Source organism: Eurytemora carolleeae, unplaced genomic scaffold (genome assembly GCF_000591075.1).
Source record: "Eurytemora carolleeae unplaced genomic scaffold, Eaff_2.0 scaffold1648, whole genome shotgun sequence".
Classification (NCBI taxonomy): Eukaryota; Metazoa; Arthropoda; class Copepoda; order Calanoida; family Temoridae; genus Eurytemora; species Eurytemora carolleeae.
This window is the reverse complement of record NW_019397659.1, coordinates 112,539-126,784: the sequence shown is the minus strand read 5'-3', so window position 1 is coordinate 126,784 and position 14,246 is coordinate 112,539. Positions and strand designations below refer to the sequence as shown.

The 14,246-nt window shown below is 31.5% G+C and overlaps 1 protein-coding gene across 2 annotated transcripts in view; it reads left to right on the top strand.

Moving 5' to 3' along the window:
* Positions 1–889: 889 nt before the first annotated feature.
* LOC111715385 (uncharacterized) overlaps positions 890–14,246 on the top strand; it is a 17,538-nt gene continuing 4,181 nt past the window's right edge. The window contains exons 1-9 of one of the 2 annotated variants that reach the window (XM_023490696.1): positions 890–971; positions 2,119–2,178; positions 3,710–3,841; positions 4,511–4,569; positions 5,855–5,967; positions 7,434–7,578; positions 8,045–8,115; positions 8,538–8,630; positions 9,136–9,225. In XM_023490696.1, the coding sequence (XP_023346464.1) occupies positions 950–971; positions 2,119–2,178; positions 3,710–3,841; positions 4,511–4,569; positions 5,855–5,967; positions 7,434–7,578; positions 8,045–8,115; positions 8,538–8,630; positions 9,136–9,225 (785 nt within the window). In that variant the 5' untranslated portion in view covers positions 890–949. The remainder of the gene's footprint in view (positions 972–2,118; positions 2,179–3,709; positions 3,842–4,510; positions 4,570–5,854; positions 5,968–7,433; positions 7,579–8,044; positions 8,116–8,537; positions 8,631–9,135; positions 9,226–14,246) is intronic. The other variant, XM_023490695.1, reaches the window with a different exon arrangement.

The following is a 14,246-nucleotide window of genomic DNA, read 5'->3' as shown; positions in this document are numbered from 1 at the left end:
TTACTTGATGGTCAAAAAAGAAAACTTTTAGGTAGGATAGAAAATTGAGACTATATTGAAAGTTCATCTGGATCAAATAGGGGGCAACAGAGAAATGGACCAATTATACAAGACGTCACAAGTGTCAAATATAACGAGGAAAACGAAATGTTTTCCAAGATTAAATAATAAAGTGTAAAAACAGAAAATAAAGAACACATAAAAATGCACTTATTTTACTTTAAGAAAAGCACTTTACTCTAAAATTATCACTATGGTTAATAATTTTGTTGGACACAAAAACTGAATTGGCACTTAAGTGACGTCAGAATACAGCTGTACTGAGAGTGTACAAATTTGTACTAGAATCTATTTGATCTAGATGGTACTTTGCACAATTGCTGTTTCTCAAGTTTTTATAATATCAATCTTAGTCTTAAAGTAATCTTCCTATTTCAGAGTTTTCTATTTCACGTTCAATTTGTTTACTTTTGTAGATTAAAAAGAATTTATACTAATGCACACACCACTCCTGTATGCCGCCGAGTCCATTAGTGCCTGATCAAATCAGGGTTCAGTCATGTGTTTTCTGTTTACTCTGAACCAATAGAAATAGTATGGCGGTAACAATCATTTATCTTTCTATCTATCTCATTATCCAATCAGAGTTATGATGAATCCTTCAATTGTGCTATCAGTAAATTGAAATATTTACTTCTACTGAAACTATAGTGAGACAAATGTACAATTAATTTTCTGAGTTGATATTTGACTTCTTATACAAAAATATGCAAAAAATAAAGTTCGTTCTTACTTATTAGGTTATAGATTTCAGTAACTTAAAAAATTATAAAATTAGACATTTCATAAGATACAAAATGCATGTTTACTTAAGAAGATAACGAAAAACATGACATTTCAACCTTAATGAATAATTTATCTCAGTTGCCATCCAAATCTTTGGGTGAAAATGATTTTACTCACACTCATAGGTAATTCATCTTTTTCTAAATGTGTAAAGGTTGCAACCGATCCAAGCATTATGTCTAAAATTTTGCTAAGCCTCATGCTTAAATGATTGTTGATCTAATTTAAAATAGTCAAAACTTGTGAACTATGTAGATAAATAGGTAACTCAACAGACTTAATAAACGGCATTAAGAAGTCATCAGTCATATTTGACCAGACATATCCTGACTTTAATCTTTTGTTTGAAAATTTTTGCTTCAAATTAGTCAATAATATTTACTTTGTGGGTTCCCCAGTATTTAAACACTCCTGTATGCCGGTCTATTAGCGCCTGATCCAATCAGGGTTTAGTCATGTGTGTGTTGTTTGTTCTAAACAATATGGAAACAATATGGCGTTAACATCTATCTTTCTATCTATCATCCACATCTATCTTTCTATCTATCATCTCATTATCCAATTAGAGTTATGAATCCTTCAATTGTCGATATTAGTAAATGGAAATATTTACTTTTACTGAAACTAAGTGTCAAATCTTTTGTAAAACATATTGGATAAAAGAAATTTTTTTTGTGCAAATGTGCATGTATGTGATTAGATGTCGTCGTAGTAGTTTTCAGTGATCCTTTATTTAAAGAGGGGCATCCTCCATTTACAACGGTAACCTTAAAAACCTGATTGATGTGGATGATAAAGTCTTCTGACTTGAAAAATTCTTTAAATTTTTCATTGTTTCTAAAGCAAGAAATGCGCAAGTTACTTTTTCAGAAAACCGCAAATAAAAATAAACATTTATTCTTGATCTGACAAAGCTTTAAAGGGTATCATTGAGAATCAGGCTTGCCACTCTTTTACTTGAAAGTACGCGAATATCCCCTTTAAAATATGTATTTTTTTATTCAGAAGAAGTTTGTCACAAACTATGATTTTCTAATCTCTATATTTTTGCAACACAATGCCGTAGACCTTAGAGATTTCAAACTACGAAATCTGTTAAATGAAAGAATCTAAGTTTGAAATATCAAAGGTTTACATTATCAAGTGGAAAAAAATATTGGTATTAGAAAATATGAGTTTGTGGCAAAGACCCAATTCCTTTACAAAAAAATCATTTTTCACATTTACAACATTTATTTTACTTTTATTAACTAAAAAAGATTTCTTTCTTAGGAAGCGTTTTTGTGCAAATAGCTCACTCTCAATCCTCAGGGTGTGGGATTCTTCATGAAGGTAAACAAAAGATCAGAAAGAGTAGTTAAACTAATCGATCTTAGTTTAACTACTTCTCGATATCAATTAATTAGTTTTGCGAATAGGGAATCATTGACTATATGAGGATCATTTCAATTTCCGTAAAAAGAGCTGATTCATTCGAGCACTGTTCTGATTTGCCTTATATAGTCTGTTTTTAACTGTTTTGTACAGCTTGCTCTATTTAGTTTCCTGAAAAGTCGTCCCGGTTCCTGAAATAAAGTGAAATTTACGGTGGCACATATTAAATTATGTTCTTCTGATATAGAATTTTAAGGATTCTGCTGGCGGCAATGACTTTTTAAATTAAGGTGCAATCGATAAAGCTGATTGTGTCATTTGTGATTGAGATTGATGCGTTTGTTCATTTATGATTCGTGAAAAACCCATTCGTTTGTTTAATTTGTTACAAAACTTCGTTATTTCGTTCGTTCTTAAAAATATCGGTTCAGTAAAATTGTTCGTTCTGTAAAATCGTTCAATCAATAATATAGGTCGTTTAGAAATGAAACTATCGTTCAAAACTTTCTTTAAAAACTCGTTTTTTCCCTAAAAAACAATTGTATGTATCAAACTTGTTATGAGAATTTGGTGTTTAGTAAATAAACGATTGCTTTTTCAAGATCATCCGAAAAATGTTAAATTCGTTTGTTTTTTATTTCTTTGAACGATCTAAGTCGTTTGTCCATCTTTCTTTAACATCATTTCTACTACTACTACGTATATGGCACCCTTTAAACCTTTAAATCTGAGCAGCGCCAGCAAGTAGGAAGATATCATTGTTTTTCATTCTAAAAAAATAGATTTTTTTTTTGTCTCTCTCAAAAGGTTAATATTACGTCTAACAGTCTCTTTATAAACTCTGAATATTCAGGTCTTAAACAAACAATATATTGCAAATATTAAGAGCAACACTATTATTTAAAACATGCAAATATTTCTAAAAATGGCCAAAAATAAAAATAAATATTTCAATATATTTTTTGGTGAAATTCAATAATTCAATAAACAGGGTGTCCCACGAAACATGACAGTTAGGATGTCTTCTTCCATAATTTGTTAAGTTGTCTAATGCCAAAAACAATAATAAAAATGTTATATGGGAGTCATGTTATAGTAAAATTCATTTAAAAAGTAAAATGTATTTGAGTAAAGATAAACTGTAAAAAAGCCTTAAATATCATAATAAAGTATATAAAAGACGACATTCAAAACTATTTTTCAACTGTCATGTTTCGTGGGACACCTTGTAGTTAAAGAAAGACTACAAAGTTGGCTGACTGATAATGATTTGAAAAATTTGTTTTCTCAAAATTGTTTACATTTTTATGCTATACATGCATCGGTTGAATCAATTAAGATTTTTAAAGATCTTTTAAATTAATCTCTCTCAGCAGTGTTGGCTGTAACCTATATGGTAAAACTATTTGCTTTAAAAAAAACCTTAAAAAGATAGGAATATCGTCATCCTATTCCATAGTTTTTTTTTACTACCACTGTATATCTGCAGGTGAACCGGGAGCAGGGGGACTATGGAGAACTATTCAAACATCAGATCCTTACTTTGGAGGAACTGAGAGAGAATATCTTATCTATATTCCATCCACTTATACTCCAGACAACCCTTCTCCCCTTGTACTAGGTATATATGGTATATATGCTATACTAGGCTTTTGGGTGCTTCGCGCTCATCTTCTATTTCAATTGTGAACACGTTCTCTTTGTGTACATTGTAAAACAAAACAAAAAAATTTGCGGATTTCAACAAAAAATTTCGTGGATTTTCAAAAAATTTTGAAGATCAAATTTTGATGGTGGCAATTTTTTTATTTTGTTAATTCATAAACCTTCCCTAGGATCACGTGAGGGTCCACACAAAGTTTGGGCCTGATCGGTTGAGCCGTTTTGACGTTTATTGGATACAAGCAAACAAACAGACACCCAGACAAGCTAAATTTATATATAGATACTATGTACTATATATAAATTTCCATTTTAACTTCACATTTTTATTTGCCTAGGACATCAACTTTACATTTTGTTTCATGCTTCGCCAAGTTTTTTAGTTTGTTTTTAAAAACTACTTACAACCCTTGAGCCACTGCACAGGATAAAATTTGCATTATGTAATGAAGATGATAGAAATATTATTATAGCCTAATTAAAGTATTATTATAAACTAAAAGAATTATTATAGCCTTATCGTGTTCGTCATAATTTAAAAAATTCTGATACTTTGCAATAATTCATTTTTTTGATGAAAACGCCATTTGGTCTAAAGTGCAAAGTGAAATGAAAAATATCTTTCCAGATTTCCATGGTTGGGGTGGATCAGCTGACTGGCATATCAAGGATTCTTTGTGGGATGCGGTAAGAAAACAGTATTTGCTTCTGAAAAAAGAAATAGAAAAAAAAGTTTCTTTCCATAAAACGATATCATTTCGAAGTATCATCAAATTTCATTAATTATGATATGAAAAATATAATTCCTTCAATCTAAACAACAAATATTCAATTAAATTAAATATTGAATTAACCTCAACATAGGATTAACCTTATTATAAAGTAAAAGGATTATTTTCTGTTTCAAATCTTTTGTTTTTTGATGTTCTAAATGTTCTAAATACATAACGGTGTCTCTTTCAATTAGTGTGTTCCAACTGTCTCTGACCGTCTATATTGATGGAGGTAAAATGGAAATTTAACTGTGAAAATCCTATTCTTTTATACCGGACATCAGTACTATTGAAAAAATGTCAATTAAATTCTCATTAATTTTATCATTAAAAATTTTATCGTTGTATTTTGAGACATATTTGCTGACATAATTACTTAAACAATGGATCACCTTTTATTTATGATAATTGCTTCATTTTCGATGTGAAAACAACATTTTTGCTCTATATAAAAATCCTAGGAAATGTGCAATGATATTATCAGTAATGGAAAAATGTTCGAGTAGGGTAAAAGAAGAGTGGATAAAATCAAATATTAATTCCAATTTCAAGAGAAGAAATAAAAAATGGATAATTTTTTTTCTACTTCACCTTTTAATGCCAGGGTCTAGAAAACTGACAATATTGCATTGAAATTTGTTTAGTTTTTATGTATTTGCAAAATATTTACTTAGACCTTTGATGACTTAAGTTTTGAAATCAAATTAAGCTTTGAAGAGTCAAATAATTTAGAAATATTATAGTTTTTGCAAAAATACAGGGATGTTAAATTTAATTTTTAGGAGAAAAAATTCTTATTTACTATGCTAAGTGTGTGAGTTTGTTCTAAATGAATCTATGATTAAAATAAAAAATTAACCCTTTGTTAGGTAGGGGAGGAAAAGGTATCTACAGGGTGTCCCACGAAACATGACAGTTGGTGAATAGTTTTGAATGTCTTCTTCCTTATACTGTAGAAAATATAAAAGACTTTTTGTTCTGTTTATTTCGTTAAAAAAAATCCTTTCGCTAAAATTCATTTTACATTTGAAATAAATTTTACTATAATAGGACTGTCATAAAATATTTTGTTCTCATTCTCTTTGGTATCAAACAAGTATACAAATTATGAGAGAAGAAATTTTAAACTATTCACCAACTGCCAGGTTTTGTGGGACACCCAGTATGTTCGCAGTCCCAAACAGATTACATATTGTTAGGTAGGAGAGGAGGAGGGACTGATTATAGTAGTCCCTAATGGAATACCTGATGCAGAGAGTGGGACTAGAACTTGGAATATCACAAAGGAATACGATACCGAGTATGGCTGGCGGTTAGTTAAATTTCCTAAAACTATATTTGTCAGTCCACAGAGTCTTATTTATGTTTTTGTAGTATATTTCCAGAGCATCATTAAACATTTATTCTAAACTGCATTAGCCAATTAAAGAATAGATGACCGAGGGGAGGAAAGCCTGCAGCCACAACAATTTCTCGTTGGAGCCACATTCTCCTTATTTTCTCGTCCGAGCCACCTCGGAATCCTCATCCTTCGATTGTTATTTGTTTATAAGTTTCCAATCTCGAAGATAAAACTATTGTTTAAAATTCTGGCTACGTTAGGGCATAAATATGGATGGGCTAAAGAAATGCATTGATTATATCATGTTGGAATCTTCAAACCCATGAGAATGACGTTCAACTTTATTTAGGTAAAACTTAAATCTCTTCTGCCTCCGTAATGACAAACCTTCGCGATATAAAATAAATAGCAAAATATTTGGCATACCTCTGTCTATAATTTTCTCCATGGAACCTGTAAAAATTCTATGGTTTTACTACAGTTAACAAAAAAGATGGAAGATCTATAAACTTGGGATAATTTGTGGCAATCTACACGAGGAATATATCTATTCTACACCAGGAATATATCTATTCTACACCAGGAATATATTTATTCTACACCAGAAATATATCTATTCTACACCAGGAATATATCTATTCTACACCAGGAATATCTGAAATTCTACACCAGGAATATCTGAAATTGCGCGTAAAGAAAGTAAAAATTTTTAAAGACATGAAACTTGAAAATTTTAATTCAATTGGAACGTTTTTTTCGAGTTACACAAATTCGATATTATTTCTGTTCTCCCCTAACGTGGCCCGATTCTATAAAAATAGTTGTATCTGGGATTAGACACTTCAAAAATCATAATGAAAGAACGAGAATTTCGAGAACGAGAAAATAAGGAGAATGTAGCTCGGACGAGAAATAGTTGTGGTTGGCCTTCCTCCCTTCGCTTAATAGCTTCTAAGTAGAAAGCAAACCAAAACAGTGCTGCTCATTTTCAGTTTTGTTTAATTCTTTTATAATTTATTCCTCCCAGAAAACAACCTTTTGGGGCCATATTATTAGATCACAAACAAAATTAAACCTCACTTTTTTACTTTCTAAATCGAAATCAATTCATTAACACACACATAAATTAATAACAAAACATATAAAAGAAACCTTTCGTATTGATTCATTTGGATCTCTAAAAAATGTCTCTATGCCATTGAGAGATTGTGGTTGTCGTAGATAATGCTTTACATTAAGAGTTTCTGCTGCGAAAATTAAGTTAAAGCATTAAAAGCACCATCTATGTAATAAAACAAGACATGCATATCAATATATATATGTTGCCTATAGCCAACATTTTTTATCCACATTTTTTTTCTTCTTTTTTCATTTTTTTCCACGGGCAACGCAAGGCCCTTCAGCTAGTTTCTTGTAAAATTCGGTATTAATTCTAGATGTGACCCTGACCGAAGTGAGTACGGGGAGAATGAGTGTCACACTAGCTGCAGTGAGTGGTGCAATCCGGCGTACGGGTGTACTGCCGGTACCACGTGCTACAACGACCAGGCTTTCATTGAACAGCTGATTCAAAACATTCAGGTAAAGACCTCTCAAGGAACAGTCAAGTTTTAAAAAGTTGTAAAAATTTCAAATATTCACGGCGGACTGGGTCAAATTATTGTCAAAGACCCCCCATGATTGACCAGCCTGAACCCACACTGTAAACACATAATAATTTCAAGTAACGGACCGAATTTGAACCAATTATAGCCAAATGTACAGTACAATTAAAGACTGCTTATGACAAACCGGGATATTTCGCCAAATGAATGATCCTATTTTAGAGAAATAAATGTGGTGGCTTGGATTTACCTTGGATGACGCGGCCAAACTTTTTACAGTACCCGGCCTATGATAGGCCTATTTGATTTAAACCCCACTAGTTTAGTTTGTTGTGTATTAGCATTTGCATACAATCATATCTAGGGGTGGGAACGTTCAGACTATTTCAAGGCTTTTATACAAATAACAGAAAAGAACACATTGTTCCAAGGATTTCTTTTAGGAGACATATTGTGTTGATAACAAACATGTTCATATTTCTGGATACTCCAATGGAGGCACTTTTACTTACAGGTGAAATATTTAAAAAATAGGTAAAAAATACCTATTTAAGAAATTAAATCTATGTCTTTTGACCAGAGACCAAATTTAATGAATTTTAATAGCGGATTACATTTGAATCACCAATTCAAATCCCTACTAAACCCTTAACTTTGAATCAGTTGATACTTAACCAACAGTGGGTGGTTCAGCGATGCTGCTCAAATTCACGAAATTTGGTCTTGAAATTTGGGTTTTCCGTCTTAAACATTTGTATTGTATTGTATTAATTCTTTTTACTGTAAACATAATTTCAAACGTGCTATTATAGGCAATCAATGTGAATTGGACAAATAGCACTCTTAAATTATTTAGGATAACTTAACATTACATTAACAGTAACTTTTAAGTTTTTTTTTGAATTTGTCTCTTAACTGTAAAGTTCTATTGATAAGGATGTTTTCCTACTCCCACCTAAACCTTGGAGGGTTTGGTTCTGTATCAGGAGCACCCTTTATAGGCAGGGGAGATGTTCCATATCCTGCCAGGTACAGTTTTTAGATTAACATTTTCAGTATTTTACTTTGTCCCGTCACTTGAAATAATTAGGACCATTAGCTTCTTATTATAAATCTAAACCATGTCCTGATGTTTATACAAGTTTAAAACCTTTAAAATGTAACAATACTGTACAATTTTATTCGGATCTCTGATTGATTTTATAATTGTCTTTAGATCTCTGCTGATTTTAATATTTATTCAGATCTCTGTTGATTCTATAGTTGTGTTCAGATCTCTTTTGATTTCATAATTGTGTTCAGATCTCTGTTGATTCTATAATTGTGTTCAGATCTCTGTTGATTCTATAATTGTGTTAAGATCTCTGTTGATTCTATAATTGTGTTCAGATCTCTGTTGATTCTATAATTGTGTTCAGCTCTCTGTTGATTCTATCATTGTGTTCAGATCTCTTTTAATTCTATAATTGTGTTCAGATCTCTGTTGATCCTATAATTGTGTTCAGATCTCTGTTGATTCTATGTTTGTGTTCAGGTCTCTGATTGATTTCCATGGTTTGGATGATTGGACTGTTCCTCGACAATATGATCATTCTCCTGGAGAGGGTCCCTTAGGAGATGTTAGGTAGAGTTTATTGTGAACAAGGGTCCCTTAGGAGATGTTAGGTAGAGTTTATTGTGAACAAGAGTCCCTTTGGAGATGGTAGGTAAAGTATATTGTGTACAAGGGTCCCTTAGGAGATGGTAGGTAGAGTTTATTGTGTACAAGGGTCCCTTAGGAGATGGTAGGTAAATTATATTATGTACAAGGGTCCCTTAGGAGACGTTAGGTAGAGATTATTGTGAACAAGGGTCCCTTAGGAGATGGTAGGTAAAGTATATTGTGTAAAAAGGTCCCATTGGAGACTTTAGGTAAAGTTTATTGTGTACAAGGGTCCCTTAGGAGATGGTAGGTAAAGTATATTGTGTACAAGGGTCCCTTGGGAGACGTTAGGTAGAGTTTATTGTGAACAATGGTCCCTTAGGAGTACAGACTTAATAAACGGCATTAAGAAGTCATCAGTCATATTAGACCAGACATATCCTGACTTTAATCTTTTGTTTGAAAATTTTTGCTTCAAATTGGTCACTAATATTTACTTTGTGGGTTCCCCAGTATTTAAACACTCCTGTATGCCGGTCTATTAGCGCCTGATCCAATCAGGGTTTAGTCATGTGTGTGTTGTTTGTTCTAAACAATATGGAAACAATATGGCGTTAACATCTATCTTTCTATCTATCATCCACATCTATCTTTCTATCTATCATCTCATTATCCAATTAGAGTTATGAAGCCTTCAATTGTCGATATTAGTAAATGGAAGGGGAGACCATAAAATAAGGATGGGTGGGGGGTGCGAGGGGCTAGCTCAGTCTGTTTATAATTCGATGTCCTAATAAACCCATTAGGAATTTGTATGTATATAAAACACTCGTCAAAATACCTAATTAGTACTAAGTGAAGTTAATTAATGTTTATTACACTTTACACTGCACTATTTGCAGTTAATAGCAGTTTAGGTCATTACAACACTTGTTAGATCTTTTAGCATTTTTATAGGTTTACAAGGCGCTTTATGCTCATAAAGGGGGACTTTACATAGAATAACCAAAGAGAATAGTATATATATTAGAGTGGAATTTACTCTAAAAAGGTGTAAAAAAGCCTCCTTGTTATACTGTTTCCATACTGCAGGTGTACTTCACATATTTGTGCTATATAACCTTTTGGGCCCTGGAACATCATTTTTTAGAAAATCTAAAATCAATATTAAAAGAAAACCAAATTATGGCTGGTTTCATAATACCAATGATCATTTCACATAGACTCTACGCCATTCACTTTACAAACGATGATTTTCCGTTATAACTATAAATCAAATGATTTTTTTATTCACCTAATTCATTTCATAAAGTTTATTTAACATGCTTTAAAAAATTCGAAATTGAAATAGAGGGAACATATTTTATTAATGATATACTCTACTGCATATAATTTGTGAACATTTACATGATTTGTCCACTTTGAACTCCCTTTCAGGCTGAAAGGCACTGACAAAATTCATACCGAGAGATTGTCTAAATTCCACTCTAATATATATTTTCATCTCTTTGAGAATAACCCTCCTTCTACCCGGCCCTGGTTGCACCTCTATCTCATATTGGTTTGATTTATAAAGTTTTCATCATATTACGAGACAATTCTTGCAAGACGACATTTTGAATTTTTGCTTTCAGAGCTTTTAGCTTCCAGAGTTTTGATGATAGATTGCATCAAGGTATTTAAGCAAGGAAAGTTAATTGCGGTTGCGAATATACTGCGTACATATTGAAACCAGTTCTCTCTGGGCGGAATTTGTAAACAAGATTAGATGCATCAGTGTTCGTCTAGTATCCAAGGAAGATAAAGCATTTAATTTTGAAAATTTTGAAAATTCACATAATAATTCTCCTATTCACATAATATTTCATGGTTTATTTTTGTGGAAATGGATTCCATGTCAGGCTGTGACATCCGTCTTGTGTTTACTTGTCCGCCCTAAGACACTACACTTCATTACAAAAAATGCGTACACCTATGAAATAACTTTCCTTGTATTAGTTTAATACCTTGGATTGTATGAGGATAAAGTGCATGTACAGGGTGTCCCCAAATACACAGGAATGAAGAGATGAATTAAATGTCGTCTTCGATTTCCGATAGTTGATAAATGACAAAGAGTGTATTAAAATAATGGTTATACGTCTTCATGAGCTTTAAAAAATATGTTATCTTCAAAGCTGACGGAGATATTAAACATTTGAACTATTTTATCGTTATTTATAAATAAGTATCTTGACCTATTTCTTATAGTATCTCCGTCAATTTTGAAGGTGTAAAAATATTGTTATGAATAATAAACGAAACAATAAAGTATAACTCTATCTTATAAAATTATGAGTGTCCCATAAGCAAATTGGTTTGAATAATAAACGAAACAGTAAAGTACTGCAGTTGCGGAAAAATTATCACTCTATCTTACAACATTTATGAGTGTCCCATAAGCAGATATGGCCTATGTAATAAAACAAGACATACGTATAAATGTTAAGTGTTTAGCCGGTCAAACGGTTGGAACAATTGGGCTGATTTTAACCAGGGTCAACCCAGACCGAAATATATTTTCAATAAATGTGGAACTAACATATCTACTTTTTTACTCTACAGAGGTTTGGTTTATTACTATCACCGAATTTTAAATGGGCTGGACTTTTTTGTGGACACTCATGGTCGGCCGGGGGTGTTATAGGCTAAAAATCGGAATTAAAAAAAATTTATTCAATTTTTTTCCACGGGCCCTTTAGCTAGTTAAAATAAAGAGCTGCCATTTTATTGATGCTAAGAAGGGTGATGAATAATTACTTGATGGTAAAAAAGAAAACTTTTAGGTAGGATAGAAAATTGAGAAAATTGAGACTATATTGAAAGTTCATCTGGATCAAATAGGGGGCAACAGAGAAATGGACCAAATATACAAGACGTCACAAGTGTCAAATATAACGAGGAAAACGAAATGTTTTCCAAGATTAAATAAAAAAAGTGTAAAAACAGAAAATAAAGAACACATAAAAATGCACTTATTTTACTTTAAGAAAAGCACTTTATTCTAAAATTATCACTATATGGTTAGTAATTTTGTTGGACACAAAAACTGAATTGGCACTTAAGTGACGTCAGAATACAGCTGTACTGAGAGTGTACAAATTTGTACTAGTATCTATTTGATCTAGATGGTACTTCGCACAATTGCTGTTTTCAAGTTTTTATAATATCAATCCTAGTCTTAAAGTAATCTTCCTATTTCAGAGTTTTCTATTTCACGTTCAATTTGTTTACTTTTGTAGATTAAAAAGAATTTATACTAATGCACACACCACTCCTGTATGCCGCCGAGTCCATTAGTGCCTGATCAAATCAGGGTTCAGTCATGTGTTTTCTGTTTACTCTGAACCAATAGAAATAGTATGGCGGTAACAATCATTTATCTTTCTATCTATCTCATTATCCAATCAGAGTTATGATGAATCCTTCAATTGTGCTATCAGTAAATTGAAATATTTACTTCTACTGAAACTATAGTGAGACAAATGTACAATTAATTTTCTGAGTTGATATTTGACTTCTTATACAAAAATATGCAAAAAATAAAGTTCGTTCTTACTTATTAGGTTATAGATTTCAGTAACTTAAAAAATTATTAAATTAGACATTTCATAAGATACAAAATGCATGTTTACTTAAGAAGATAACGAAAAACATGACATTTCAACCNAATTGTGTTCATATCTCTGTTGATTCTATAATTGTGTTCAGATCTCTGTTGATTCCATAATTGTGTTCATATCTCTGTTGATTCTATAATTGTGTTCAGATCTCTGTTGATTTTTTAATTTTGTTCATATCTCTGTTGTTTCTATAATTGTGTTCATATCTCTGTTGATTCTTTAACTGTGTTAAGATCTCTGTTGATTCTATAATTGTGTTCAGATCTCTGTTTATTATATAATTGTGTTCATATCTCTGTTGATTCTATATTTGTGTTCAGATTTCTGTTGATTCTATAATTGTGTTCAGATCTCTGTTGATTCTATAATTGTGTTCAGATCTCTGTTGATTCTATAATTGTGTTCAGATCTCTGTTGATTCTAAAATTGTGTTCAGATCTCTGTTGATTCTATAATTGTGTTCAGATCTCTGTTGATTCTATAATTGTGTTCAGATCTCTGTTGATTCTATAATTGTGTTCAGATCTCTGTTGATTCTGTAATTGTGTTCAGATCTCTGTTGATTCTATAATTGTGTTCAAATCTCTATTGATTATATAATTGTGTTCAGATCTCTGTTGATTCTTTAATTGTGTTCAAATCTCTGTTGATTCTATAATTGTGTTCACATCTCTGTTGATTCTATAATTGTGTTCATATCTCTGTTTATTCTATAAGTGTGTTCAGATCTCTGTTTATTCTATAAGTGTGTTCGTATCTCTGTTGATTCTATAATTGTGTTCAGATCTCTGTTGATTCTATAATTAGCTCAGATCTCTGTTCATTTCAATAATTGTGTTCAGATTTCTAATGATTCTATAATTGTGGTCAGATTTCTGTTGATTCTATAATTGTGTTCATATCTCTGCTGATTCTATAATTGTGTTCATATCTAGCTGTTGATTCTATAATTGTGTTCATATCTCTGTTGATTCTATAATTGTGTTCATATCTAGCTGTTGATTCTATAATTGTGTACTTATCTCTGTTGTTTTTATAATTGTGTTTAGATCTCTGTTGATTCTATATTTGTGTTCAGATCTCTGTTGATTCTATATATAATTGTGTTCAGATCTCTGTTTATTCTAAAATTTGTTCAGATCACTGTTGATTCTGCATTTGTGTTCAGATTTCGGTTGATTCTATAATTGTGTTCAGATCTCTGTTGATTCTATAATTGTGTTCATATCTCTGTTGATTCTATAATTGTGTTAAGATCTCTGTTGATTCTGTAATTGTAATCAGATCTCTGTTGATTCTATAATTGTGTTCAGATCTCTATTGATTCTATAATTGTGTTCA